A 15621-nucleotide genomic window follows, 5' to 3' on the forward strand; every position below is an offset into this window, starting at 1 on the left:
GGCAGAGGGGGCCCTTTCTCCCATTTCCACCCCAGACCTTTTGAGACTATACTGTGGGCCCATGGACTGAAGGTTCAATGGTCCCAGAAGAGATATAATCTCCCTCCCTCCTGCGGGTTCTCACTGGCTGGCTGCAAGTCTGCTAACTCTGCCTCCACGGAAGCCTCTACCTCTTGGTCCGCCTCGTAGCCGGGCGCCACCTCTGGCCTTGCTACTTCCGGCATGCCTATTGTAGCCGCAAAATGCGTCTTGCGACTCATAGGAGGGGTTGAAGGCTGGGGAGGTCACTATGGCTGTCGAGGTCTAAGGCTACTGAGCCGACGGAGTTTGTACTAGGACAAACTGTTGCTGCGGTTGAGCCTTAGATGTCGAAGGCTTACAGACCTGAGAGACCGGAACCGCTTGCACGACCGCCTGAGGACGGGAGGTCTGGTAAGGATGAAATCTCCTTGGCCTCTTTTTGGGTCTGGATTGGTGTCCGGGGCCATCAAACTTCCTTTTGGAAGGAAGTCCCCAGTGGACCCGAAGACTCTGGTTGGCTCTGGCTGCCTCATGAAAGATGTTGTTGACCTCGTCTTTCGGGAACAAATTTTCGCCCCATATTGAGGACTTTATGAGTCTATTAGGCTCGTGCCTTATAGAGGCACTCACCAGGACGTACTTCCTGCATGCTCATCTCGCCATAACAAAATCGTACAGGTCCGTTTGGAAAGTCTGTAGCAGAGCTTTCATAAGGACCTGGAACAACTGTTCTTCAGTGTAGGTTGATGCTACCAACTCCGCTGCAGTGACAGAGTTGATAGACCTTCATAATCTGGTCCTTGCCTCTAATTCCGCTTTGACCAAGTGGTCCGGAATCCTAGGCAGCTTCTCGGTGAATAGGGTGGAAGCACAATCCGGATCAAGTTTACCTGCCGTAAATGTAGCCGGAGTGTCATTCCAGAACTCCACATCTGCGGGGAAGAGAAGAGAGGTAGCCTCTGTCTCTTTTAGCGCTGGTAAGGGCTTATCTTCCGCCACCGCTTGCATAGTTAGTTTCGCCACCTTGGATGTACAGGGCGACGGAACTCCGTTTGGGGTCACAAACATTGTAAAGCTACCTTTATGGGGCGTTAGTTTGGCATTAACGCAACCCCAGTCGGAGAGGGTTCGAACCCAAACAGCTTGAGCTTGATCCCTAGGGATGATCACTGTCTCCTTCGGGACCTTGTCTACTCTGACTGGCGCATGTTCTGCTAGTCTGACAAATCCGGGGAATGGGAATTGAAGACCTGGCAGGAAGAGCTCAAAGTCCTCCAACAGACGGGTTCCGCACCCTTCGATTGTCAACTTCTCATCTGAGAATGGGGCATGTAAAGCCAACTGCCACGTGTTGTTATTGTCGAATGGTGGCAGCTTTGACGCATCCGGCACTGTCATGGACAGAGCCGGGGTTCTGGAATGGAGGAATCCAGTCATCATCTCCTCCAGGGGTCTGATCCTCTTGGTCAGGGACGTTATTGCCTGGCCTGAGGATTCTGATCCCGAGGCGAGTCGTATCGACTCAAGCCTCTTGTCAACCACTTCCATAACCTTCGACATTAGAAGGTTAAGTCCGGACTCTGTCGCCTTGGATTTGGCGGATTTGGCTCTCGACCCCTTAGGAGGGGGAGAATCCTTGGCAGCAGGCGACTTGGCAGTAGAAGTCGACGGCTGCGGGGCCGACGACGACTTAGTCGCCGCTGACGGAGTCGGTTTCGATCCCTTTGGAAGGGATTTCGGTCTTTCCGATTTAACCTTGGGAATGACCGAAAGCGATCCTTCCCAAGCAGAGGTGGACTTAGAGAAGCCCCGGAAAGAAGAGGAAGAAGAAGGAGTAGGACTTAAGAGACTACCTGCCTCACTTACCTCCCCACCTACCTCCTCCTCGGTGGCCATTGGTTCGCGGTGAAGGCTGATGGCCTCCACCTCTTCCGTCATCAGGTCACAATCTTGTTCCTCTGGAATGGGCAGCGTCGCCAGTTGGATGGACTCTATGATGGGGTTGGCAATGTGCACCAGAACAGCCGTCGTAGCCATGGCCCCCGGGTACAGAAGGGAGCACAGATCTTCAGCCAGGACGTACAGCTGTCCCGCCGGCGCATTCTTCCCAAAACCTGACACCCAACCCCTAAGCGCCACCCTTGCCTCATGCCGGAGGGACAAGGTAGCCTGTACGAGAGGAAATCGAATTAACATTCCACTCGGGGAATAGTATCTATAAGAAACTTCTTAAGTTATTGAAACAGAAAATCCATGCAAATGACGCAGTAAGGATACTTAACCATCAGAGAGAATAGACACCATCTCATAGCAGAAGGTGCACGCGTCCGGTTGCCAGACCATGTAGTGCTCAAGTTGTACGGCGCAGTTTGCGTGCGACCGGCAGACTACATGGCCGTAGGGCTTGCCGAGGGTAGCGGAGCACCCTACCGCTTGACAAGACAACGGACCATCTGTAAGTTGAAAATTTCTTATGAGTATTAGCACAAAATGCCGGAGTTAACTCCGGCGAGAGCATGCACCTTAACCTAGATATTGGTTCAAGACTTACACACTAAATGATTTCAACTCATTGAATGAATAAAAGAAAAACTCTGGGTGTATTTGCCTGCTCCTGATAACGTCCTCGGAAGGTAGATGTATGTCCAGTATCTGGAATCTGAGACCCGCCGGACCGGAGAATAGGAAGGACCTAATCTCTATTACGGTCGGCTGAATCAGAAGGCTACGAATTATCGCAGTCGAATACCTGACCCATCCACTGTCCCCACCGGAGTGGGGAACGACACAAGAACGGAAACTGAGCTGCGGCAACTTAGTACAATAACTCCGGTGGCGGGTGTGAGGGTGAGTCACTCCATCAGCACCTTAAAGGTCCGGAGATATCAACAGAGTAGTCCCCATAGCTTAGCCTACTCAAAGTCTCATCTCTCATTGTCATAAGTAATGCCGGCGGAAACGGGCTGAAGCAGCGGATCAGGGGAAGGTAATTCCTCTATCTGAACCTGAACACATCTAGGGGGGAGCATAACTCCCAGCCCAAATCCGTAGCCGGGGGAGGACAACTGGGGAGAGAGACCACTGAGCAGCGGAGCCGGCGGAGCTATCCACTCGGAGACATAAGGGATTACATATAATACCAGTAACCCCACCGCTCCAACCTCCCTCTTCGTCACTTAAGTGAAAAAGCTCGAGCGGTCGTTCATCGATAAGATTACTAGAACCGCGAGCTATAAGCCAGCGTCAGGCAGAGCTGAGCTAGGAAGTGGGGGAAGGGGGGGAGGGGTGGTATGTATGTGGGGTGGTCGGTCGTGATCGCCTGGCCACCAACCCGATCAGAGATAGGCACCTATTGAAGGCTGTGTAGCCTACTACTACAGGGGTAGTAGGCCAACTGGGCCTAAGGCCCGTCGTGATTGGTACAGCGACCGATCGGTGATCACTCTCAAACGGGAGGTTGTGGCCTACTACTAAAGGTTATAATAAAGGAGGCTAGGCCAGGACGATGTACATACCAGACCACTTAATCTACAAGCAATACAATAAATTATATATAATAATAATAATAATGAGGCATCATGGAAGAGTTGCAAAAGGAACATAAGATGAAAGGAGAATACCCAGTATGGATCTAGCCTAACCTTCCGAGATCACTACGGAACCGATCAGGTATGCCAGATAACCTCCAAGGACATCATGGTGTGGACGGTGGCCCTCGACCAAACCCTCCAAATTCAAATTTTTCGACCTGGACAGGTAGGGACGATAGGTCCAACAATATGATAAGAGAGGGATTCTCTATCCTTAATATCCTCCCCGCCAGCACCGTAGCACAGACAGGGGGAGAGGCATAAGGGGTATAGGGGTAGGGGCACCTGGCCTACTTTCCAAAACCTAGCCTAGGCTTGGTCGGGTAAGCCAGGGAGGGAAGCAACTCTTCCAACCTCTCAGTGATATGAAAATCATCAACGTGCATAAAATCAAGTACCTATCTGGTTCGCATTAAACAATAACGCATGCATGTCTCACATCGGGAGAGAGAGAGAGAGGACTCTCTCCTCTCCAATGATAAATACAATAGACTACTAGTAGCCTAACAAATTTACATATATAATATGTGATAAAATTACGCACAGAGAGGCACGAACACGCTCATGAGAAGCTTGGGGGAAGCCAGAGGCTAGAATATAAATTAATCAACCCTTCTTTAGAAACCTCAGAGGACGTCATGAGCGTGTTAGGCCTTCCTTCCGAACCAATCCGAACTCGGTCGGCTAAATTATTAAGTACGTGATACGAAAAAACGTCAGTGATGACTGTAATGTATATAAAATTAACATAAAATTAAAAATAAAAAGGAAATAACGAGTAATAACAACACACGTACTCCGATGATGCTCCCAAAATGGCAGATGAACTACCGGAGCCCCCCAAACATTTTCTAAGGGGCCGAAGGCAACAAATGGAATGCATCGTAATGATACAAATTATGAAAACACCAATTGGAATACTCAACTTAGATGAAGGAGGAAGTTCCACAGAGGACATCGCTGGTTTCTGGATAAAGCACTAAGGGAGCTCTGAGACGGGTGTTGCACTCGCAATGCTAATTACAGGAATGAAGATGGCGGGCGGGTAGTAGTAGTAGTAGCGAGAGTGAGCGGAAGGTAAGGGGAGTAGCCTTTGTAACGGCTCTTGCCGTGGGAGGGACTTTGAAGAGGAATCCCCTAATTGGCAGAAGACCTGTGAGTAGTGGCTTCCACTCACCCTTATGCTTATACCGACGCCCTTGGGGTGTTCGAGCTGAGGGTAGTAACTTCAGCATACCATGCTAGCTTTTTCTCTGGTATATTTAGGATCTATTTATACTTAGAAAAGTGAGCTACAGGAACTTTTCACCGGCAGACACAGGTCGAACCCAGATATAAAGTAGTTGCAATTTTGTCCATCATTCAAGCAATGAAGATCTTAAGAAAGAATACCAGTAAATTAACACTGCAGGTTATAGCCGAGGCTGAATAAAACATATAGCAGGAAGGCTGTACAATGCTTTGAAATATGCTAAATGATGTCAGGAACTGGCAAAATCACACTTATTGCTTTTAGACTCATGTAATGTGCATGTTTTGAAGTCTAAATCTTACATGTGGTTCTTGAAGTTGAAACATAAAGTACTTTTATCTTATTATCTCTTAATGGACAAGCATGCTCATATGATGATCTATATCAGCTTTTGAGTGAATGACGGGCTAACTCATATGAAATGACAAATTTTCAAAGACAATTTGTATTTTTCATAGATACAAACCTGAGGTCTTAACAATAGGATAATTTCTAGCACCTAGCTGGATCCGGTTAAATCGCAGATGAGAGTAAGGAATCTTGTGAGCTCTGACAATGCGTCCGTATATTGGGTGAAGAGTGGTACGCAGCATACAATTTGGATGAATTTAGTGGGAGAGATGTCCATTTCACTTCAATGGTCCATAAATGACTTATGGCAAATCTAGTAGCTCAGCACATGACCGAGAGAGATCAGTGCCCTAAGACTTGATGGGGACTGTATTTCTGCTCTCTATCCCATAACAATCTTTTTATTTATTTGTTCATAAAAACAACCAGAGATTGCTGTTGGTTTTCGTTCTTATCTTTTATGGTAGTATGTCAGCTATAATCATAATTTTGCACAGAAAAGTGCAAAGAAATGTTAGAAAAGATACACACCTCATAAAAAGTTACAGTCTCCCCATCTCAGTAAACAAATCTCACATATTTTACAATAAATATATACAGAATTTATTACTGGTTTTAGTTCTTATCTGTTATGATATTGTGTGAGCTGTAATTATAATTTTACAAAATAAAATCAAAGATATTATTAGAAAAAATGTGTATAACTGTAAAATTAGCATATTATTATGAGTGCCTTGTAAAAGAGGCCCCAAAAAGGGTTGCAAAGAGTACCTTTCAACTTCCTACGGATGTTACAGAAAATTTTTTGATCTTATACCATGTGCATTTGCATATCTTCTCTTTCCAATGATGTGTTTAATGATGTGTTTTTTTCTTAAATTGGCCAGTCTCAAAGTCTGCCTAGTCTGGGGTGTGCTTAATATATATTTAGCCCATTCCTGAAGGGTTAAATGTTATAAATTCTGTTGCAATTATCAAAACACTTGAAAGGAAATAAAATATTACCTCCTTCAGGACAAATGCTAATGTCACATTTAGGTCCTGACCATCCACCATCACACTTGCAGACAGGAGCACCTTTTTGCAATTTGCATTCACCCTAAAAAGAATAAATGTCAAAATAATAAAAATGAAAGCAATGAACATTAATTTGTTCTTCCTAAATCAATATATCAAATACTTCAAAATCATGTTCACACCAGACTCTACTTGAAAAGTTGCATCACAAAATGGGAGATGTACAGGAATACTCACATGCACACAGTAACCATGGCACACTGTTTCTTCACATTTAGGGCCAGAGTATCCTGGGGGACATCTGCAAGACACTTTCTTAGGAGGTCCTGGTTCAAATTGACATTCCCCCTCATTCTCACAATCCCATGTAGAACAAGGATCATAGCACTCATCCTCTGAAAATTCAAAAAATCATTAAATTTCTTTACCTGCACATAAAACCAATCATATAATCATCATTCCTATTTTTTGTCATAGTTTCCCTTTCTTAGGGTAGACACCTGCTCATAACAGTCCAATTGCATTAAATGGAAGAGCATATAAATCAGGTAAAATCTCTTTAAAAATCTTAAAATCATGAAGTCAAGGATTTAAAAAAAATACTCCCATAATACTAAAATGGATACTATGAACACTACACACACCTCAGATTACTTTTCTCAAGAAACTAATTCTAAATTAACATTAAATCACTCCATAACCTGTTAATGCTAAGCCCACACATAATACGTATTATCCTGCATCAATTATGGATTCGACCCAAAACCTGAGGTAGTTATCAAGAACACAATAAACAAAAACTACAGTGTATTTTTCTCCTAAATGAGGCTTTATTTGGAAAAAGAATCTGGTTAAGAGATACAGTCAAATTTTAAGAGAAATGGAAGTGTATCGGCAGTCAGAATGACCTAACTTTAAAAATATCATTTATAATCGAATTTATTATGAATATCAGGTTGTTCATTACAAACAAAAAGACAGAAGAAAAAGAAACTGTAGAAAATTATTTCTTGAGAAAATTAAACTGAAGTAACCTAAAATTTTTTTCACTATGTTACCTTGGAAAGAGTATTGATTTCATCATAATAAACCAGGTAAATCATCCTTCAAGATAAAGAGCTCAAGAGGTCAACTGCATCCCTCATCTACTGTATTTACAAGCCCTACAAGAACGTTTTCACTAAGTATGGAAGTGTGGTGAGGGGGTTTTCTTGACTGACGAAGTGCACCCTTCTAAATGTGGATGCTTAATTTGCCTACCTACTCCTGACTGTGATTCATTTATGAAAACCACCTCTTTACCACAACTAATACAATAATTTTGAAAGGTCATGAGTTTTGATTTATATAACACCAAAAATGTAACCCTCGCCTTAGCTAAAATATGGATTTTGGAAAGCGATGAGTTCCATCTATGACATAATTTATGTACAGTTAATAATTAAAAAATAAAATGAATATGTGCATCTTGGAGTCTACTTCCAATGCCATAAACTAAATGTACAACTCCCAAAGGAATTAACGCTTTTTCACTTCCTGTAAAAGTATATTACTTACCATCAATACATGTATCACAGGTTCGACCAGACCAGCCGCTATTACAATCACATTTTGGATTACCCTGCAGTACCTTACATGTCCCCTGGAAATTAAAATTTTCATAAAGCAATGTGCATAAATTATATAATTCTAACTTTACTGTCTTAATGTGCTACAGTATAGTCACTAATCTACTTACTAACATTCATGTTACAAACATTAAGAGATGAATCAGAGGGTCAAATTTAAAATTGCATGTGGAGTGCTCCCCTTTGCCACCTGCAAGTTCAAATTTTGCTCTGCACATCTATTCTGCTAGTAAGAACAGAACATGAGGAAGAAGAACCTGTTTTTTTTAACCCCTTCCCTGATTATACCAAGTATTCTCATCATTAAATATGTTATAGTGTGGCACAGTGTTGTTATTCCAAATGGCAATAACTTATAAAGAACTTAAAGAAAGAAGGCACAGATAATAAGAAAAGAAAGAGGGATAAGAGAATGAAAATAATCAATTTTACGAAGGTATCGTTTTCTCGGACTCGACCCAAACGATAAAGCTTTTAGACCTAAAGCCATGTGGCTTCCATCTCCCCCAAAAACCTCTGTCCGTACCAGAGATTAGTGACCGACAGGAGATTAATGGCCGATGACCAATATCTCCCAGGCATCTTCGAGAAATTGGAACCCAACTCATTAGCGCCTATGATTAATCGGCGTTCCCTTCGTGTGACAGGTCAGAGAGAGCCATCTGGCATACGTTAAAAAGGAATTCTATGACCCGTTGTTAGAAAGAGGGAAGTGCCAAACTCTTAAGAGCTCCTCCCTTTCCAAGATAGACCTATGGACTTCGACGAATCAAGAAGCAGCGCCAGATAGTGGGTTAACCCAGGAATGTGTATCAACGAATGACCTATGAGGATACCAAAGGGATACACCCCAAAAGCTAAGGCATCAAGCAGGAGGCGTATACAAATTCAGAGCCTACGAATCACAGTAGAAGACATGACAGGAAGGCGGTTTGTATAAAAGTTTGTAGCCAATCAGACACAAGAAGTCTTTCAGAAGATGCCACACCCAGTCAAAATCCAAAAATCCAAAGGCGGTGCTAAGAAGATTTCATCCTAATAAAAAGGCCAGACAGAGAGAGAAGAAGGCAGAGCAGAAATGGAAAGGAGAAGAGAAACAGAAGAGGGGAGCCGAGGGGAGAACTGTAGTGGTGTGGCCGTAAAACTTAAGAAGAAACAGAAGTGAGGGAAAGTGCAGAAGTGTGGTGTGCGAATCAATCAAAAGACAGTGAAAGTGACAATCAATACTCAGTAAAATTCCCTCGTGCCTATAGACTCGTAATTGCAACAAGTGCCTTTCAAAGAATTAAGTTTTATCAGTCCAAGAGCCCAGAAGGTGGAAATTTTTATAGAACCCCGAGCATAGAATAATAAACATATAAGGAAGCATCAATTTCCTTTCTCTTCCAAATTATAACCCTTTTAGCTAATTCCCTTAAATTACAGCCTCCAAGTCGGTGCACGTTACCTTAGGGCTGTGTGCGAAGTGTAAGTACCGCCACAAATACCATGTATGCTTACAGTCACGAGAATGCTTGTTCATACTTGTAAAATATTCCCACTTATTTCTATCTTCTTGATTAATTCACCTTTTCACTGATTTTTCTGTGGAATGCATATACCCATTATTCACGGAAAATTTGCCTATTCACAGTATTTTCCATAGACATATTCACTAATTATTACTGTATTTTCATATAATTTTTGTGACTTAAATGCATTTTTTTTTATAGAACTAATAAAATACTTAGGTGTAGCATTTTCTGAAGGGTTTCAAGTATTCGTTGATTTTAGCTATTCGTGGGGAGTTGTGGTAACCTGTTTAAAACTATCATAAATAAAATTAATAATACCCCATATGAACTTTCTAGTACCATAAATTTAAAGAATAAAATCAGGGACATTCAAAATAAATGTGTGATAATACCAGTACATAAAGCTCATGAGTAGTATATATAGTTCTACTATATGTAACAAACTTTATGCTGAAGTTTTACTCTCAGAATTAGATTTTGGTAACAACTTTGAGGGTTGGAATCAGGTGTGTAATTATTATGGTAACCTCTTCATACAATTAGTCTTTTATGTATGCCCTACCAAAATTTCATGCACGTTCTATACGCATTACCTCTTTATGTAGGGTCAGCACTGAGGTATGAACATCATCCTATATACATTATGGGTCATCAGCCTACTAAGATAAGAGTCAGTGCAAAGGGGTAGCAAAGGGGTAAGACTAACCAGTAAAACATTTTCCTTGCTATGAAACATGAGTGAGAAAGATTACCATCCCACCCCACCTACTTTTACTTCTATGAATCACACAAACCATTTTAATAGATCAATAAAAAAACACCCATTTTAATATAAGTTTGGATAGAAGATTTTGTACAGTAGAGCAATTGAAGAACACAGTGGAAGAAAGGAAATAGCAACACCTTTAGTTAAAATAGTTAGAAACTGACTCAATATAATATAATTTTAAGATGAGAGAATATTTGTTACCTGTAAAATAATCTACCAACTTACATGATCACAGTAACCATCACACACAGAATATGTGCAAGACCCCCCATGGTAACCTGGAGCACATGAACAGAAAGGTTCTGGTTCCTCATTGCCCCTCTTTACTTTCTGTCTGCATGTGCCTCCATTGAGACACTTCAACTTCTTACATTGGTCACAACGGTCACCTGAAAGAAATGACAAGGATAAGAATCATAATATTCTAATTTTGAACCCAAATCTTCAAACATACCATGCATGTGCATTTTATGAGCATATATTACATACTATTCTTTTTAGAATTGTAGTTTAAAAAAAATATGAAAAAGGCACATATTCATATAAAGTATTACTCATTATTGGTACCTTAAGTCCCCACTGATTAACTATCTTACATCTTGTATTGTCGTAAAAGCTACTACACAGCTGAACAGTTGGGTTGAGAGGTGGGGACAAAATTAAAAGCAATGAGTTTGTACTGAAAAAGCTTATTTTGCTTTTAAAATATCAAATTTATTCAATTGCAAACCCATTATATTTAACATGGCTTGAATACAGGCAGTCCCTGTTTATTGGCGATCTTGGTTATCTGCGATCTTGGTTATCAGTGATCTCGGCTGTCCATGATCCGATTTATCAGTGCTGTCTAGCAATGACAATAACTGGATTTTCGGTGCTGATATGTGCCGATCTCTGCTTAGTGGCGCAGATCCCCACTTAGCAGCGTCGTGATGAGCTCTCTTATCGACAATTTTTAGTTACTGTCAAGCTATTGGGAACATAACATCCCCTGATGACAATCAGGAACTGACTGCCTGTAGTAGCTTAGGTGCTGACACCAGAGAAGGAGGATGAGGGGCTTTAAGATACAAGTGAGAACTCATGGGAAGAAGAGCAAAAATATCTTACAGCTCTTGAAAGTAGCAATGAGTCAAGAATTGGACTGGCCTGCTAATTAAATAAGAGCTGGTAACTCTGGAATTCTACACATTAGTAAATGCTTGTGAAATGGTTAACACTTAGTATAGGCTGTGCATGATTATGTGACGCATAGCAATAGCTCTAGATGTTCTATCTGGTTTGCCTCAGGTGAGATTTGATATTTCGCACCGTACAGATTGACTGAATTTTGCGTGAAAAATGTTCAAATCACTTGAATGGTCCATAAATGACTTATAGCAACTTTAATGGCAACACTAGTACCTCAGCACAGGATAGAGGGAGATCAATGTGACTTGAGATTTCATGGGGGAATGTATTACATCTCCCCATCCCAGGATATCTTGTACGTATGTAATGGCAATTACATAAGAAGGGAAATGTAATACATTCCCTATCATAAAAACATAGCTCTGATCTAGGTCACAGGTCAACCAGGAAAACTCTCCCAAAATTACCACAGTTCTCAGGATGTGAGCGAATGCTAGCTTAATCATAACCACAGACAAACAAACGAACATACTTCTCACGCTCTGAAACTAGATTGACTCTCACGAGAACCAAATGAAATTGTTGAATAAGCATGGCATATAAGAGGAGTATGTGTGTTTGTCATCTACTTCTGTTATCTCTTCGAATGTACAACTTGAAACATTGTGACACTTACTCTCCGATTCTCTTTGAAATAACTTCCTTCTTGAACGTCTATCTTTATAGTTATTTTTCTAAGTCCAAGAGTTTCCAACACCCTTCAACCTTACTGATGTGTGAACGAAGAAATCTGAGAGAGAGAGAGAGAGAGAGAGAGAGAGAGAGAGACTAATTCCCTCTAACCCAATGCTGTTCGCTTCTTAGCGAATCTTTAAGTAAAACAAGACGACTGCCTCTGTCACTTTAAATATAAGTGAGTCCAGTCGTCCACACATATATATTTGCTCAAACATACCCAAGGATTGCTCTTGGTTTTAGCTCTTACGTTTTATGATAGTAAATCAGGTATGAGAAATAGTATGTTAATTTCACCAAGTTATACATGTTTTTTCTAATAAATTTCTAATATTTTATTTTGTAATTTTACATACTAAAATACAAAGAAATATTATAAAGACACATGTAACTCACTGAAATGTACTGCATTTCCCCATCTCATTACAGCTCTTAAATATTTTACATAAATATATTCAGAATTTGTTACTGACTTTAGTTCTTACCTGGTATGATATTGTGTAAGCTATAATTGTAATTTTACAAATAACATTTTGAAAAATTATTAGAAAATGCATGTACAGTAGTACCTCGAGATACGAAAGGCTCAACTTACGAAAAACTCGATATACGAAAGCCAATACGAAAAATTTAACGGCTCTACATACGAAAAGTTTTCAAGATACGAAAGGTTTCTGAAAGTCCGAGATTCACCTGGATAACAGTTTTGAAAATTGCGCCGCGCGCCGCCATCTTAGTACTAGTAGACTCGCCACCATCCTCCTACTCTCCCATTGGTTCCTGATGCTAGTTGCAGCCATGAAATCCTTCTCTCCTATTGGCCAGCGTCCCTCCCATCATGCATCTACTATGTACATGTGGTGGCGCTTCGGCCACTCGGTACCAGCATTGTTATAGTACGCACGCGGTATTCAATTTTGGGATCGTCAATGTGTACGTTATTTAAAAAAAAAAGTGACCAAGATCTCTCACATGGGATAAGTGATCAAGGTCTCTCTCATGGGATAACTAGAAACTTTGCAAGGTTGGTAGAATATCCACTCCCTGCTGAACAGAGGGTGTAGACCAATCATTTACAACATGCATACCAGTACGTATAATCAAGGCACTTCAGTTTATGCTGAAGGTCAACAGCCGAACATTCAGTACCCCAATCAGTTGCAGAGAGAGCATTTGGTTGAACATGGTTTTGATGGACACCAGGGCCAACAGAGTCATGAGGTGCAAAAAAAGAACCAAGTGGTAAAAAACAGAAAGAAGTTGAAATTCTGTAAAAAAAAAAAAAAAAAAAAAAAAAAAAAAAAAAAAAAAAAAAAAAAAAAAAAAAAAAAAAAAAAAAAAAAAAAAAAACACCTATGTAAAGTAAAAATAAAGTAAAAAAAAGTTGAAAATCAAAAAAAAAAAAAAATGGCAGAAATTAAAGCCGCTTTTCATAAAGTGCAATCATTTGTAGAAGACACCCCCTGAAAAGGCTCACATAGGAACATTGTGTACGTATATTTTTTAAAGTGTACGTACGTACATGTGTACAAAAGAAAAAAAAAAAAAAACGGCAGAAATTAAAGCCGCTTTTCATAAAGTGCAATCATTTTTAGAAGACACCCCCCAAAAAGGCTCACACAGGAACATTGTGAAAAGTAGGCAGAAGCAATCTTCCTTGGATAGTTACGTATGTACGTAGCCTCACTCGAAAGGTAAGCTTCCACATTTTACGTACAGTATATTTCTTGTTACCATGTACACTAATATACACTTTATTTACAGGTTATATTTTGCATTTTTTTATTAATTTAGGTATTGAATGGTCCAAATTGTTGTAGTATTTCATTGTTTATAGGTCAATTTAGCTTTATTATGAAATTTACTGGGGTGTTTTTGGAAGGCTTTGAACGGATTAGCTATCTTACATGTAAAATGTGGTCCAAGATACGAAAACCTCATTAAACGAAAGGCGCCTCGGAACGGATTAATTTTGTATCTCGAGGTACTACTGTACGTATAACCTGGTAAAATTAACATATTTTTACAAGTGTCTTGAAAAAAAAAAAGTTCCCTAAACAGATGGTTGGAAATATTCACTTTTAATTTTCCATGGAAGTTAAAGAATAATCATAAAAACATTTTTCATACCATGTCCATTTGCATACCTTCTTCTTTCCACTGATTCTTTTTTAGCTGGCCAATATGACGGAAAGAAAATAATTAACATGGTCACAGGTTAAAGAGGTGTATGTGGGTGGCTCCACATGACTCGTGACCACGCACAGATGCCAATAGTCCCTTGTGTACACAATTTTTTAACTTTACAGAATATTTATCCTAATGTTAAGACAGAGGGTTTGTTTCGTATATGAACAACTTAAAGTTTGCCCGGTCTAAGAGTGTTCTTAATATATAAATATATATACAGTGGTACCTCGAGATACGAAATTAATCTGTTCCGAGGCGGCCTTCGTATAATGAGTTTTTCGTATCTTGGAACACATTTTACATGTAAAATGGCTAATCCGTTCCAAGCCCTCCAAAAACACCCCATTAAATTTCATAATAAAGCTAAATTGACCTATAAACAATGAAATACTACAACAATTTGGACCATTCAATACCTAAATTAAGAATAAAAATCGAAAACCTGTAAATAAAGTGTATATTAGTGTACAAGAAATATTATTACTGTAACGTAAAATGTGGAAGCTTACCTTTCGAGTGAGGCTATCTCCGATAGTGGCGGCAGAGGAGGAGGAGGACAAACGGCAGATAACGTACGTACGTACACTTAACTTTACGAAAACACACAAAAAATTTAAGGAAAACCATAAAACTAAAATTTAGGAAACACCTTAACAAAACTGTAACACTTAACTTACAAAAATCTAGAAATTACATAACCATTTTTTTTTTTTTTTTACTTTTACGTAGGTTTTTTTTTTTTTTTTTTTTTTTTTTTTTTTTTTTACAGAATTTCAACTTCATCACCGCTTTCAACGTTCTGTTTTTCATCACTTGGTTCTTCCTTTTTGCTTTCAACTTTCTGTTTTTTATCACTTGGTTCTTCCTTTTTGCTTACTCCTGCTAATGCTGAAGGCCTCTTTAAAAAATAACGATCCAAGGAAGATTGCTTCTGCCTACTTTTCACAATGTTCCTGAAACGACTCAAGCAAACGTCATCGAACTGCGCAAGCATACGACCTGTGTGAGCCTTTTCGGGGTGTCTTTTTTTTCGATAAACAATTGCACTTTATGAAAAGCGCCTAGAATATCCTTAATTTCTGCCGTTGTCATAGGCTCCTCCTCCTCTTCCTCACCTCTGCTAGAGAACTCCTCTTGAACGACGTTAAGTTGCATGGCCTCCAACTCCTTCAGGTCATCCGTCGTAAGCTCCTCTTGGTGCTCCTCGAGAAGGTCGTTGATGTCGTCCTCGTCGACGACCAGCCCCATGGACTTGCCGAGTGCAACGATCTCATCAAGATCTGGTTCCAAAACAGTTTCAGGATCATCAACTGTTTCTGACTCTGCAGTACCAGCTTCACCCACGTCGAATCCCTCGAAGTCTCTGGAGGATACGGCATCAGGCCAGAGTTTCCTCCACGAGGAATTCAAGGTTCGCCTCGAA

At 40.4% G+C, this 15621-nt stretch overlaps 1 protein-coding gene across 1 annotated transcript in view; it reads right to left on the minus strand.

Moving 5' to 3' along the window:
* Positions 1 to 15621, minus strand: part of LOC135198099 (prolow-density lipoprotein receptor-related protein 1-like) — an 875913-nt gene that overhangs the window by 108468 nt on the left and 751824 nt on the right. Inside the window, 4 exon segments of the mRNA XM_064225548.1 lie at positions 6220 to 6313; positions 6469 to 6626; positions 7789 to 7873; positions 10368 to 10531. Of these exon segments, the coding sequence (XP_064081618.1) occupies positions 6220 to 6313; positions 6469 to 6626; positions 7789 to 7873; positions 10368 to 10531 (501 nt within the window).

The sequence above is a fragment of the Macrobrachium nipponense genome, chromosome 21 (assembly GCF_015104395.2).
Source record: "Macrobrachium nipponense isolate FS-2020 chromosome 21, ASM1510439v2, whole genome shotgun sequence".
NCBI classification, from domain to species: Eukaryota; Metazoa; Arthropoda; class Malacostraca; order Decapoda; family Palaemonidae; genus Macrobrachium; species Macrobrachium nipponense.